This window comes from Acromyrmex echinatior, chromosome 8, assembly GCF_024713525.1.
Source record: "Acromyrmex echinatior isolate Ae372 chromosome 8, ASM2471352v2, whole genome shotgun sequence".
Taxonomy (NCBI): domain Eukaryota; kingdom Metazoa; phylum Arthropoda; class Insecta; order Hymenoptera; family Formicidae; genus Acromyrmex; species Acromyrmex echinatior.
In genome coordinates this window covers 10,186,534-10,200,869 of record NC_141859.1, presented here as the reverse complement: position 1 = coordinate 10,200,869, position 14,336 = coordinate 10,186,534, and the positions used below count along the sequence as shown (strand labels likewise).

General features: G+C 39.0%; 2 protein-coding genes and 1 long non-coding RNA gene across 4 annotated transcripts in view; 2 read left to right on the top strand and 1 right to left on the bottom strand.

The window, feature by feature from the left end:
- The window catches only part of Gclm (Glutamate-cysteine ligase modifier subunit), a 37,566-nt gene extending 26,214 nt beyond the window's left edge, over window positions 1–11,352 (top strand). For both annotated transcript variants that reach the window (XM_087408811.1, XM_087408812.1), the window contains exon 8: window positions 11,176–11,352. The gene's annotated coding sequence lies outside the window, so the exon portion shown is untranslated. The remainder of the gene's footprint in view (window positions 1–11,175) is intronic.
- On the bottom strand, window positions 3,606–7,114 carry LOC147908742 (uncharacterized). The gene is made up of 2 exons (XR_015545986.1): window positions 7,023–7,114; window positions 3,606–6,891 (listed from the first exon to the last, which is right to left on the bottom strand). It is a non-coding gene; the product is annotated as an uncharacterized LOC147908742 (long non-coding RNA).
- A 109-nt stretch (window positions 11,353–11,461) lies between the features above and the next one.
- The window catches only part of LOC105150649 (Sox box protein 15), a 31,970-nt gene continuing 29,095 nt past the window's right edge, over window positions 11,462–14,336 (top strand). The window contains exon 1 of the mRNA XM_011063874.2: window positions 11,462–11,637. Coding sequence (XP_011062176.1) covers window positions 11,462–11,637 — 176 coding nt within the window. The remainder of the gene's footprint in view (window positions 11,638–14,336) is intronic.

Sequence of the window (14,336 nt, the reverse complement as noted above, 5' to 3'; positions counted from 1 at the left end):
TTAATCTGTATTTTTCTTTCTACATTCTTCTGAATAAAAGAAATTAATTTATTGATATTACAGCGTTATTATCATTTTTATTATTTGATCTCAAAATAATTCTTGGTTGGGTTCTAATAAAGGAGTAATTGCAAAAAGAAAACTTTAAATGTATTAATTTTTGAATGAAAAACTGAATTTCTTTTAATTGATCTATATTTTTCTTTCTACATTCTTCTGAATAAAAGAAATTAATTTATTGATATTATAACGTTATTATAATTTTTATTATTTGATCTCAAAATAATTCTTGGTTGGGTTCTAATAAAGGATTAATTGCAAAAAGAAAACTTTAAATGTATTAATTTTTAAATGAAATATCGAATTTCTTTTAATTGATCTGTATTTTTCTTTCTACAATCTTCTGAATAACAGAAATTAATTTATTAATGTTATAGCGTTATTATCATTTTTATTATTTAATCTCAAAATAATTCTATTAATGCTTACAACATATATTCCACGAATCTATTGTCTAAAGCAGTCGAAGTCAAACGTAAACTATTGCAGCTGAATCTATGCATAACAATCTATTGAAAGGAATGGAACTTTGTGTTGCGGAAGGTGGTATTGTAGTGTTTGAACATTTACTTTAATAAATATTGATGTGTGAAAACAGCGTTAAGTAAATGTACTTCACCTTTATGTATGTTCGATTCTTTTTTTACGCATTTCGATAACTACTATTTCTGTGTTTGTTCTTACAATTTGTTTACGTTTGAATCTCACTGTTTTAGATATCGATGACAGATTTATAAATTATCTTGAGATCGAATAATCAAAATAATACATAATAATACATCAATGAATTCGTCTCTTTATATATTACAAGAATAAGGAAAGAAAAATACATAGTTCCATTTAAAAAACAATTTGAATTTGATTTTTTATCAAAAAATGAAGAAATTTGAAATTTTTCTTATACAATTAATTCTTTTTCTAAGGAACCAACAAATTTTTGTTAGAAACTTGTTGTCAATCAATAAGGAAGTACCTCAAAAGCCATGGCGATCGATTCGAGGAACACCCTGTATATACGTTGTACGTAAATAACACATATACACGCAAACATTTCACGCATACATAGATGTTGCGCCCGCTTCCTTCTCATATACGCTCGACCAGGCGCAACATCGCCGCCGCCACTGGCTGCGATGCTCGTGGTAGTTTGCTGTACCGCGTCGCGTCGCGTCGCGTCGCGCCGCTCCGCTCCGCTCCGCGCCGGGCCCGAGTAGCAAGTCACCTCCGCTCACCTCGACGGAGCGCGCGCGCCTGACTTCAGTTCGCGCTCGGCCCGAGTCGTCGTGTGTAGCACGGAACGACGGAACGCGGCAACGTGCAGGAGGCGAGCGAGCCCGAGCCCGAGCCCGAGCCAGGCAGGCAGGCGAGGCAAAGCCGCAAAGCCAAGGCAGTCAGGCGCAGTCAGGCGGACGCCGGACGGGACGGATAGGCCGGCTGCTGTCGCGCGCGTGTACAGCAAACGAATCTTCCACGGGAGGAAGATTGACGGACACGTGACACGTACGGAATTGCTGCGTGCAGTGCCGAAACGCGCTTGTTGTTATTTAACCTACGGCAGTGAGATCGAGATCGAAATATCGGATATCGAAGCGAGAATAGAGACAGTAGTAGACCCGACTCGGGACACGACGAGGACACGGAAGATCCGCGCGGTGAGTGCCTCCGTAAGGATTCTCGCGCAGGAACGGAGCGTGGTATTATGTCACACTCCCACGCGAACGACGGCCGCCGCTGCCGTTCCTGCCGCCGTCGCTGCTGCCACTGTTGTTGCTGCTACTGCTACTGCTGCTGCTGCTGCTGCTGCTGCTGCAAGGCCCAACATCCTCGTCGTTTGACATTTCCGCGGGTGTGCAACGCCTGACGGATCACACACGCGCGCGACCCATTGTGAATGTTAAAACGCTCCTTTCGCGTTCCACCTTAGTGTGTTCGGTGTTATCGCTGCAACAAGATTCTTAAACGAGACATTTGTGCTGTAACATGAGAGCACCGATATTCGTCGTAATTCGACAGTGACATGAATATTTGACGCAACGCGATCCACGTTCGCAATCCTTTCCGGTGTTCCTCCTGTCGTCGGTTCGAGAACAAAAAAAAAAACAAACGTACTTGGATCCTTTCATTCAACGTCACATCCAGGCAAATCGCAGGCAATCGCCGTCCAACGGCCTCCGTGGGAGGAAGACGACAAAGGTAAACGAGAAAGAAAAGTCATTTGGCGCGAGCGCATCGTGCGCGCGTTTTCCACGAGCGAAACCTGATCGCTCGCGCGGTCTCACGTATTGATATGGCACGCGATACGACGGCGATACTCTGCGCGATTCCGCGCGATTCCGCTCGACTCCGCTCGACTCTCCGCTGCGCCGCGCCGTATCGATCGTGACGCCAAGGTATGAAATCGGTAATGAGCTGTAAATCTCCGGCGAGTACATCGGGCCGCGTGTGCGGGTGAGTCACACGTCACGGATACCGACGATATTCACCGACACACGCACACGTAAACACATATAATATACATAGACGGCACCTTCCTTCGGCGTATTCTTTTCTCTTCGGTAGAAAATCGAAGGAAAGGATAATAAGCGAGAAATACACTCTCTCTTACCCGCCGGCCGGTTCCGTGGTTGGCCGCGCGCGCGTGGGCGTAAACGAGAGAGAAAGAGAGAAAAACGGTTGGGAAAGAAAGCAAGCGAGAGGGAGAGAGAAAGAGAGAGAGAGAGGCAGAGCGTGGTGCAGCGTGTACAGGCGATTTTCTGAAAAAATCGATGGTGAAACCTTCGTTAACGTTCGGTTTAGAGACTCGACGTACTCACGTGCCGTCCATCGCCCGCGGGAGATAATCCCGTTTCGATCGGATCGATTTAACCTGAGAATCGTCATTGCGCGGCGAAAGCGGCGTAGGGACGTCGCCGTCGAAAAACTCTTGTCAGGTCGTCTCCAACTGGTAACTTTAATCCTTTCAACTGTCGAGAGAAAGAAGCGTTAAGCTCGTGATATACTGAAAAAAGCAATGCGGTAAGACGTGAGCAGTAAACGAATGGACCAATCATAGTAGATAAACGTAAAGCAATAATATAAGCATTAGAGAAATAAAAAACGTTGATTTGCTTATTGTTTACGTCTTACTGCTTATTATGTGCCTTACTGCGGCTTTAGATTATTGCATATTAAAAGAGAGCCGCTAGTACGAAGGTTAAAATTTTCTGAAAGTTTCTAACGAACTATCTTTCTCTCTTCGATAATTATTTTTAACAACGTTTTGTGTTTGTTTAACAACATTTATTCAATTTATCTTTCGAAGGTTGAATAGAAAGAATTACTGACTGTATCATTTCCGAGTGCGAGACCGATTTTTATAAATAAAGAAGAGAAAAAAAATAAAGGAATGACATTTTTTCTACAAGATAATTTAACAATTATATTCCATAATATGACGATTAGGTATTCAGATAATATGCATGTTGCATAAGATATCTAAAAGATGTCTTTTAGATCGTATTCATAGTCGGTTTTTATATTACAAGTTATTCTTATACTATAAGTCAATTTTTATAATTAAGATCATCTTAAGTACAATCTTAAGATATTATACAAGTAATTCAGAGCCGTATTAGCACCTCTATGAATATAATTTCTCTTAATTTTAATCGCGGCTCTTCATTTTTCTAGTTTTAAAATTAGAAAAAGATGAAGAGTAAAGCTGAACCGAAATTAAAATTAATTTACATTAATAGAAACGAGCATTAGACATCTACTCTTTTATAGCGTTTTTCATAGGCACTCAGTGTGCACTTTAAAGCCGTTATATACAAATCGATGTAAAGATGTATATTTAATAAAAATAAAAACGAGTTAAACCGCGAAATTCTCGATACATTTTATTGTGCTATTTGAAAATATACACATTGGGCATTTTATCACACATACACACACACACACACACACACACAATTGAGATATCTCACTTTTACGTTTAGATCAATGTGTATGTTTAGATTAATTAGTGTATAATGGCTTTAATGTGCACTGAGTGTGCGTCAGTTCTGCGCCAATAAAAAAAACGCTATTAGACAAAAGACATCTAAAAAAGTAAACGTTCTTCTAAGATCGGAATTAGACTACGCATTTTTAAATGAAAGTTTAATGATACAAAAGTATTATCTTTACAACGGAACTAATGAAGAATGAGATTGAAAAATTGAAGTTTGACCAATCAGAAAAAAAGAAGCCAAAATTTCTTGATCCTTATTGATGAAATTTCAATCTTTTATTTCAAATTTTAATCTTCAATCTCAATCTTCAATAGTCTGATTCCGGCCTAAGACTTTTTCTAATTGTAAGACATCTTATGCAACATGTATGTTATCTGGATAACGACTGATGATTTGTGACCGGGCTTTCCTGGCGAGTGAGGCGAGAATATCGATGCTTGCGAGTCACTGACGAGGCAGAATCTTTCTTGCGAATGACTCCTGAAAATCCACGATAGAATCGCGCACGCGATCGATGAGCGTGGCTTCGTTTTACCGCGACGTGGAGAGGCGCGAATCAAAGAGATCGGCAACAGCGCCGCAATTATGCACATAATAATAATGCTTCTCTACTTGAACGCATGCAGGAATTCAACTATTATCGCTAAATCCACGTTCGGAGAGCGCAAGCTGTTAATCCGACGAATCACTCCTAGATGATATAATAATATTAAAATAACGTAAGTATATAATAGGTGTAGTAGAGAGAAAAAGAATAAATAGCAGAAGGAAACTTCTGTGGTAATTTCGCGGTAGTGACGTAATTGACGCGTTTATTCTTTTGACAAGCGCCACGGATACGCCTGAGCAGGTTTTCTCTCAGCAAAATACGATGCGTTCAACAAGCTTACGACAATGTTTTAGGGTACGAGCATAAAGGAAGCAGATTTTCTGCTTTCCAACCAGCACCGATTGGCACAGACGAGGATACAGTAGACACGTGTAAAGGAAACTTGACGCTAAGCAGCCGGAAAGCAGAAAATTTGCTTCCTTTGTACTCATACCCTTACTTGCCGGACGTTAAGGTTGCATTCAGAAACTTCACCCATATGTACGGTGACGGATATTTTCTTAAAGAAAATAAAAGAAAATAAATTTGAAAATGTGAGGGCTTTGTTAAGCTAAGCTTTCAAACGAATTTGTGACTGTCAAGAATCTGTGCATTACAAAATTTTATTGCAGTGTAATCAAATTGAAATAATGTACAGGTATAGTTCTGATAGTTTGAAACTGGCTCGACTGAATTGGTACAAACCTTTGATCTGAAGCAAAGGTTCGAAATAATAAAAAAATGAAAACAACTGTAAGGATAAAATTCAATATACCCCGAATTTCTAAATCTTAATTCGTGCATCTTAACTTCATAATTAATATAAAAATTGTTTTCTAGCTATGATTAATTAATAAACTAATGGGATGATTTTTTAGTGCATCCTTCTTTGATTTGAACATCATTTTTGGAAATCAAATAAATTTTTCTTTGATTTGAATGTAATTTCTTGAAATCAAGTACAATTTTATTTTTTCTAAAAGTAATTTTCACTTCGACTTCAAAAATCAACGAAAGAAACGATTTCTTCAATTTAAACGTAATTTTTCTCTGAGTGCGAGAACTTTAAAAGTTATTCACTATAGAACTATCAGTCTATTGATTAATCATAGATAGAAAAATATAATTTTATATTAACTACAGGGTGGGCCATCTATTGGTACGTTTTTAAAAATGCGATCAAATGAGCATACATTGATATTTTTTATTAATTTTTTTTTTGTTGTGAAGCTAAAAGTATCCGCGTCAAGAATGAAAAACGATTTCGTTCATGTGGCTCCCTCTACTGGCCTTACAGTATGCCATTCGGTCACTCCAATTATTAATGACATTTTGGACTACCTCGGCGCCAATTTCACTCAAAACAGTCGTAATATAATGTCATCCACTAACATCCCTTTCTCACGAACTTTCCTCACCAATTTGCGTATAGCTCCTTCGGTGGGTGCTCTATCACGACCCATATTTCTTTTCAAAATTCGTACAGTTTCGGCGACACAGCACTGACTTTGAAAATAAGTTTTTAAAATTTCAAAACGCTCTTCAAGAGAAAACATGTTGTTTCGTGCCGCGGACGGTATGACTAATAAACTGTCAAAATTTCGGGTCTGTAGCTCGTTCGGTGTTGCCATACGACGAAATTCAAAAACGTACCAATAGATGGCCCACCCTGTACAAGTTATAACTATGGTAAATGAAACATTAGGTCTAGAAATGAAAAGAGCGATCCCTGCATGAGCGATTTCAAAATCTTATAAGAGGGAAAAATATGTGTATTTCCCTGTATATACATTATTCACTTTAGCTTATATTATTTCACTTTATAACTTTAATTAAGATTATAAATGAGATAGAGGAGGAGAGAAAAGAGTATAAGTTAGAGTGAGATAATATACGTACAGATAGTAACATATAACATAGAAAGAGAGGAAAACATAAATAAATAGATTATAGATAACTTTATTTATTAAGCGTTCTAGGATGAGAGAATCCTCTCAAACGCTGGCACAAATAACATTAATACAAGCTTATAGAATGCATCTACAGTGTGAAAAAAGTATTACATATATTAAGAAAAATTGCAAAAAAAATAGAATCTATTTACACATTACAATAACACATATATGCATGTATATATATATATTTTTTCTCTCTTTCTTTCAGGATTTTGACAAAATCCCTCGTGGCTAGACTCTGATAATACAGAGTCTCTGTAGTCTGAACTGCCTTCCATAACGCGAAACACTGCAACTTAGAAAGCACACCGATAATATTGATTTATACTCTCGTTGATTTATCGAGAGATATCCGTGCGCCTCTCCGCGCGCGATAATCGCGCGTTTATTACGTTATACGTATTTATTATACATTATTATACGTACCGTGCGCGTTCGTCGCGGTTACGCACGTCATACGCCTGTCTCTACGTGTACAAGTCTACGCAATTTAGTGACGAGTATCGCACGGGAGGGAGTATCGCGAGAAGGTGGGATGAGGGATGAAACAAGCAACTAGTAGAAACTAATAATTTAGTGACTGCTTGATGCCGACTAAGTGTCGTCGTCGTTATACGCGCGCATTCCTCCTCGCTTTCATGTCATCGGCATCCTCGCTGGTCGATGCGACGAGCGAACATCGCGTGTTGTATCGATCTGGCATTATGATTATTATTGCGTTACGCGTCTCGCCTTTGTCTCTCTCTCTGTGTATGAGTGTGTACGAGTGTAAGCGTTGTATATGCGTGTATGTCGCGCGTGCGAGTATCGCGGATTGAGACCTCCGTCAGTGGCACGTATGTATATACGTACGTACATACGCAAACCATCGTGCGACTTTACGACTTTACGATTTCGTCGCGTATACAGGTATACGATATACATACGCGTAGAGATCCCTGTCGGCGGCGAACGCGTCGCGCATTGTGCCGTTCAACTCGCTCCGTCGTTATCGCGACCTCGCGGCTTAGAGTGTATTCGAGAACGGAAAGATTATTTTTGTTATTGTTATTGTTCTTTCTCATTTTCACTGTTACGCGAGTCGCTCGCGCGAAGTTACAATCGTTACGAACGCGTGCTCGTAAGTTACGTATCGCGATACGAACTTTAGCGTAACGCTGTATGACGCATAAGGCATAAGATAATCGACCAATCGGAGTCTTTCATTTTATACTCTGATCGGTCAAATTCTCTTATGTCTTACTTGCTTCGTGCAACGCGGCGTTATGCAAAACGTCCGTTGTGCTGCGGCCTTTACGAATTCTTAATTCTCTCGAGGGATAAGTTTCTCGGGGAGAGAGTCTCGGATTACATTTTGTCGGAAGGCGTGGCAAAACCGTAATGTACGCGTCGACTGCGAGCCGGTCATCGCAATCGAGCGTGGTACGCGAACGTAATGAGCCCTGCGGATATCGGGTTTCTTAGGTTTCGGTGTTGAGACGTCTCGCGCGTAACGTTTCGCGCTTAATTGCCACCTTCGTGAAGGAAAATCGCGGGCGTTTTACCGTTCGCGGTACCGACCGCACGGGCCCGGTAATTTACTGTCGATTGGTCCGCTTTATAACGATATCGCGCTGGTTACCGGCGTGATTAACGTCTGACCGCTTAAACGCTTAAACGGCTCGAATGTACGGCGCGGCGTCCCAACTCGGTAGTCGACGATTAATCCCTCTTGAAGAAATTAAAACCACAAAGTTGCGTTTCTTTATGCTTCTTTATGCGCGTACTTTCGTTTGTCTGTTACGTGCGTGTATTATCTTTGTGTTTGTCGCACTCGCGGATCGAATTCATGAACGATAAATTAGAAAACAGCCACGCCGTTCCGCACCGGAGATCCAGGTATCGTTGAGTATTTATCGGGTATTTACAAGTTATATCGTGAAACTTCTCGAGAATTTATTTATATCTTGTTGTGATGTTTGAGTCAATTAGCCAAGAAATACCGCCGGTGATTTCGCTAATGTAACATGTTATACGACGCGTGTCGATCGTCGTCCTCTTTTTTTTATTTCGATACGGAACTTTTTTTTTATTTTGATCAGGAACTGTAAAATTATGGAAAATGCTAGTGGAATTGTCTTTTTTTTTTATATTAATAAAATAGCGAGTTAATTTCACAATCCAAATTTATGTGGATCCGTAAAGTTACATAATGTAAAGTAGCAAAATATTCTATTATTATATTCTATTACAATATAAAAAATAATGACAGTTCCAGTAGCACTCTCTCTCTCTCTCTCTCTCTCTCTCTCTCTCTCTCTCTCTCTCTCTTCATAATTCTATAATTCCTTATAAAAATAAAAAAGAGTTTTTTTATACTAAAAAATTGAAAAAGTAGTAGCCTGAACTTTATTTAAAAAAGAATCATATAACATTCTGGCTATTATAACTAACGAGAAATGTTGCTAGAATTGCGATAAATTATCAGCATGACACTTTTTCCAAGTGCCGTGATGTCTGCATTAAAAGATTATTAAAATTGATAAGTGTTGGAATTTTTTGAATTACTTATAGTGGGTACAACTCGGGTACTCTAATTGTAGCTAAAAGTGAAAATATTTTTCTTTTTTTTTTTGTATTTTAGAGGGGAAGTGTTGTGCTTAATTCACTAACACACTATTTCACTATATTTTCAATTTTAATATTTAATACAAAAAATTTATTTAAACAAGAAATCAGTATATTATTTAATATCTCGATATCTCGTTATTCTGTTATTCTGAAAAAGAATCGAAATTTTCAATATTTATTGGTTATAAAAAAATATCAATTGATGAGAGAAATATACATTTCTATTATTTAGATACAGCAAAGTTGTATTCCTAGCAAATAAATCATCTTTTATTTTTTTTTTACAATAAATAATATACATAAATATAATAAAATGGATGATTTATTTGCTAAGGATAAAATTTTACTTTGCTACATTTAAATAAGGATTCACTTCAATAAAATAAATATTATATATCACAAATAGATTTTTAAATATCTTTTTCTAGATATATTATACGTATAAGAATTTTCTAATCGTACCTTAATTTTCCATCTTTTTGCGATGAAAGCATCTGGCTTCAACGACACGTATCCTTGCACGATCCTTTGTCGATCTTCCGACCCCCCGCCCGAAAATTCTTGCCGTTCATTTCCTCGATCACGAGCGAGAAAAGAATGCGATTTGGCGATCGTTTTCGTCCGACGGTAACTCGCACGCGAGTTTATGTGTGTATATGTGTGATTATAGTTATTTCACAGATACCTTTGCACGACGCTTATTAACGCTCAATCGCTGAGGCACGAATAGAAGTCGATCGTATCCGTCCGATCCAGATGCCGATCGTTATCCAACATGGCTTTTCGAGCCCTCCGTTTATGTGAACCTCTTTAACCCGTTCGCAGTTAGAAATTAAACGGACACTTTCATTAACCGTAGCTTTAAATTGCATTTAGATCAAGGGGAGAGAGAGAGAGAGAGAGAGAGAGGGGGGGGGGAAAGGGTTACGTAACGCGAGATTTAGTTGTTCCGTTAGGTATTCGAACGCGCATTTGAAAGTCATTGAAGTTGTAAACTTTGCTGGAGAACATTTTATAAATTCGCCGCAATAACGCGAATTATTAAAATCTCATTATGATCGAATAAACAGCAACGGAAACTAATTTCATAAGTTCATTAATTCACCAACATTCATGTTTTTTGCACCGAATAATTTGCATCGCGCCGCGTCAAACAAATATTTGCTACAATATTTTTTATAACTTTTCATTTCCGTAAGCGAAGTTTTATGTCACACGACATTGTGACATGTTATTATAGTACATACGAAAAGGATGACTTTGCTAAAGCTTTTAAAAATTTAAAAGTAGCTACACTGATCTAAAAATAATTTTGTTAGGCCATAATTATGATAGGAAACTTAAGCATGATGACCAATGTTATAAAAAAGTTTTATCATTCTAACATCCAGTTGAACGTTCTACATAATTATTTTAATAGTCCAACAAAATTATATTTTCAGATCCGTATCTAACTAAAGATTTAAATACCTCAGCAAAACCGTTCTTTTCGTTTTACTCGCTGTTTCATAATTTTTACAATAATTATTTATTCCGTCGTGTCGTTTGCCCGCCGATAAAGGTTGGTAATGTCCATATCACGCTACCCATACAGCACAGATTGTTTCAGCAATATTACAGCAACATTGTAATATTCTAGCAATATTGCATATTAATTGAAAATGTCGCAAGCTTTCGTGCAGTGTGACTATCGACGAATTGGCGATTGCGTCTACATTTGTATCTCTTGACCCAATCAGAAAGGAGTTGATTAGCAGTTCTTTTTCGATTAGTCAAGAGCTGCAAGAGTTCCAATTGCCAATCGCCAGTGTGATACAGACAGGCGTAACTTCATTTTCAATTCATAACGGTTGCCGGCATGCGAGTCGTGTGGAGTCTTTTTTTAAACGGCGTCTCTCGATCATTCTCTAAATACGTATACGCGTGTCGTTAACGGCCAAGTAAATGGATTTGTTTTCCTGATTAACAGGCGGTGCGCGTGCCTGCCGGAGGCGAGGCGGCGAAGTCATCGGAGAATCGCGGCGCACGCAGGACGTCTCCGTCGACTGGACGTTGTACATCATCGTCGTCGCGAGTGTAGTGTTTACCTCACGCATAGGGACGTAGGAACGCGAGTGAATCGTTGAGAGAGAAGAGAAAAGAAAAAGGGGAAAAAGACAAACAACGGAAGAACCGGGAGAGGGAGAGAGAGAGTGTGCATCGCAACGCGTGTGAAATGGATGGTACGCCAAAGAAAAGCGAAGCAGTGCTAATATATGGATGCCCATGGGTGGAACTTGGCCGAAATGTGCCAGCGCTACCATCACGCTATACCGGCGGCAGCGGCGACGCAGAATTCCTCGCCAGCTAGGGATCCCTCGACTGCCATCGCGCAAGGCCTGTCAACCGCCGCTCTCATCGATCAAGCCAGCCCGTCTTATTCGCACTACACGTAAGTCCATTTCTTTTTCCTATCCCTCTCATATTTATTTCATGAATATCCGCACGCCGCACTGGCGCGCGGCGGTGTAATAAATTTGGTTCGCGTACCTCGCGAACGATCGGATCGGATCGGATCGTCGGCGACCTTCGTTAGGCGAGTTTCGCACCGTCGTGAACTCGAGGCTTTTCACATTGAAATAAAGTACGTCCTCGAAAATGGGGGGAGAGGAACGTACGTTACACAAACATTACATTTGTAAGAAACATTTTGCGTTGGAAACGGATCCACTTACGTTTTTATTCAAGTTTTATATTGAATTTTTAATATATTCTCGAGCGTCAATTTAACGTAATGTGATTATATTATTTAAATATTTTCTCTCAAAAAATGCATTATTTTTATGTTACCTGTTCACTCATTCATAAATTGTGTCATTTTGATGCTAAAAAAGTGTCAAAATGATGACACAATTTATGAATAAGTGAACAGGTAACATAAAAATAATATATTTTTTAAAACATAAATTTTCAGATGAATGAATACGTGTTAATTTAACATATAAATATTAACTATTACTGAATAAATATACCCTGAAACAAATATACTTTCAATTTATTTACAAACACATAGCGTCGCCTTTTTTGTGACAATTTTTTGCATAATACATGTTACTTTTCAATATAGATTAACTTAACACAAAAATTTGATGCGGACCATTTGGGATACGTGAGATATGTTAAATTTAATACAAATTTTCCAACGGTGTACGCAGCGTAACGAAGATCGAGCCCGCATTTCGGCAGTTTGTTCGGGAAACACGTGTAGATGGGACTCCCCATATGTGTACACGTACATACACATATCGCAGGGCTTATCGCGGGTAAAGGGGGAGAGGAGTGGGGGGGGGGGCCCGGGCCCCGTTCTCAATTGTATCGTATATATTAATAACGATACGGCGAATTAGGGATAAGTATACGTACCGCGCGGTCAGGACCCCCGTAATCCTGTTATTAGCGCGGCGATTAGGGGAAGATGATCCCAAGGCAAATTGCAGGGGCGTGTACCGCGCGTGTTTGGTTAACATAATCGCCAATCGCTATCGCCGATCCGCGCGAGTCCCTCGGAACGAGGAGGGCGATATATGCGAGGCGACGCGGACGTGCGTTTCTCTTAACCCTCTCGTCTCGAAGATCGACGTGCGCGCGTCGTTTCCCTCCTTTTTAAATTTTCTTACTTCCTCTCCCCCGCCCGCGCGTGTCTTCGGGATGTTAGTGTGTTGGAAATCCATTAAATTGCAGTTTACGCTTGAGATTCAATGTTTCACTATCATTACGTCGTACTGCGAAGGCAAAGAGGGTAAAAGGTAAAAATCTCTCTCTCTCTCGTCGATCTTCTGGGACTGCTAAGGAGGAGGTTGGGAAAATAGCATGCGCGCTGCCGGCCGCGGCATGCGTTTCTAACGTATCGTATAATTTCAGCTATTTCTTATCTCGTTTGCCCGCAGTCTTATTTGCTTGTGCCCTCTTACGACGATACATTCGCGGACGATACTTGCGAGAATTTCGCGTTTAACATTCGTCGCTCTTCGACCGTGCATTTGTGAAATCGACCAAGTCGAACTCGGCACGACGGAAGATACAAAATGTGAAAAGAAGAGAAAAAAAAGAGCTGTTTTTTTTTTAAAAACAATATCCTTTTCGTAACTCTGTATCTGTAATCTGGGTCTTTTTTAATACGAGCGACATTTCACTCTCAATGTATTCCCAAATAAAGGAGCAAAGTTCTTCTGAAATATCTTATTAAAAAACTTTGGTAATGTAACAGAGATAACAAAAGTAACTCTAAATTTTTCTACATTTTTTAAAAATCTAAAAATCTAAGTAAAGAAAACTCGAACCGGAAATGAAAGAGGTAAAAATGTGATTGCAGACGAAGGATTAAAGAGACATTTTAATTCATATCTGATTTATATTTATTAATCTCAACATCAATATCAAACATATATTGTCAAAATTTTTCGTGTCCGAAGGTACCACAACGACGCGGATCTTTAAACTACTTCCTTTGACGACGAAAATCAGCTCTATTAAAATGGTTCCGCCCGGTTCCCATTCGTTGCTCCTGGCCGTCGCACGGATCGCGTACCACGTCACGTTATTTTATATGAACGCACGCACGCATGCACGCGAATATTAGATATTCCTGCAGTTGCTTTACGCGAAAGTCTTGCAAGTCTTGCAAGTCTGAAAGCTTCATATTTACGACAATTTATATTTATTCGTGAGTTTTGGTCAATTGAAACTTACTCTGTTTGTAGAATATCAAGTTTGTGTTTAATTCTCGGTTAGATTTAATTGGGAATAGTTTTCAAGTATAATAATGTTTTATTTTTAATATCTTTGGAGGGATAATTACGTTTACGGAGTCGCTGATGGATTCTCGTCTCGAGCTTAATATCGCGTTACACTCTAAATTTTTGGGAGTGAACTTTCACATTGTTCACTCATTGATTGATTTTCGTATATTTGCGAGGAAGCTTCCAATCGAGAGTTAGAATGGTCGAGATTGACAAATGTCCATCTACTCTTTTGACCACTTTCTCGACCATCTTCCTTTTAAAATCCTTTCTTTATCTGAATTAAGTAATGATATTCATATATATCGATTTAAAAGATTTAAATTTTTGGTTAACTATGTGTGATTAGACA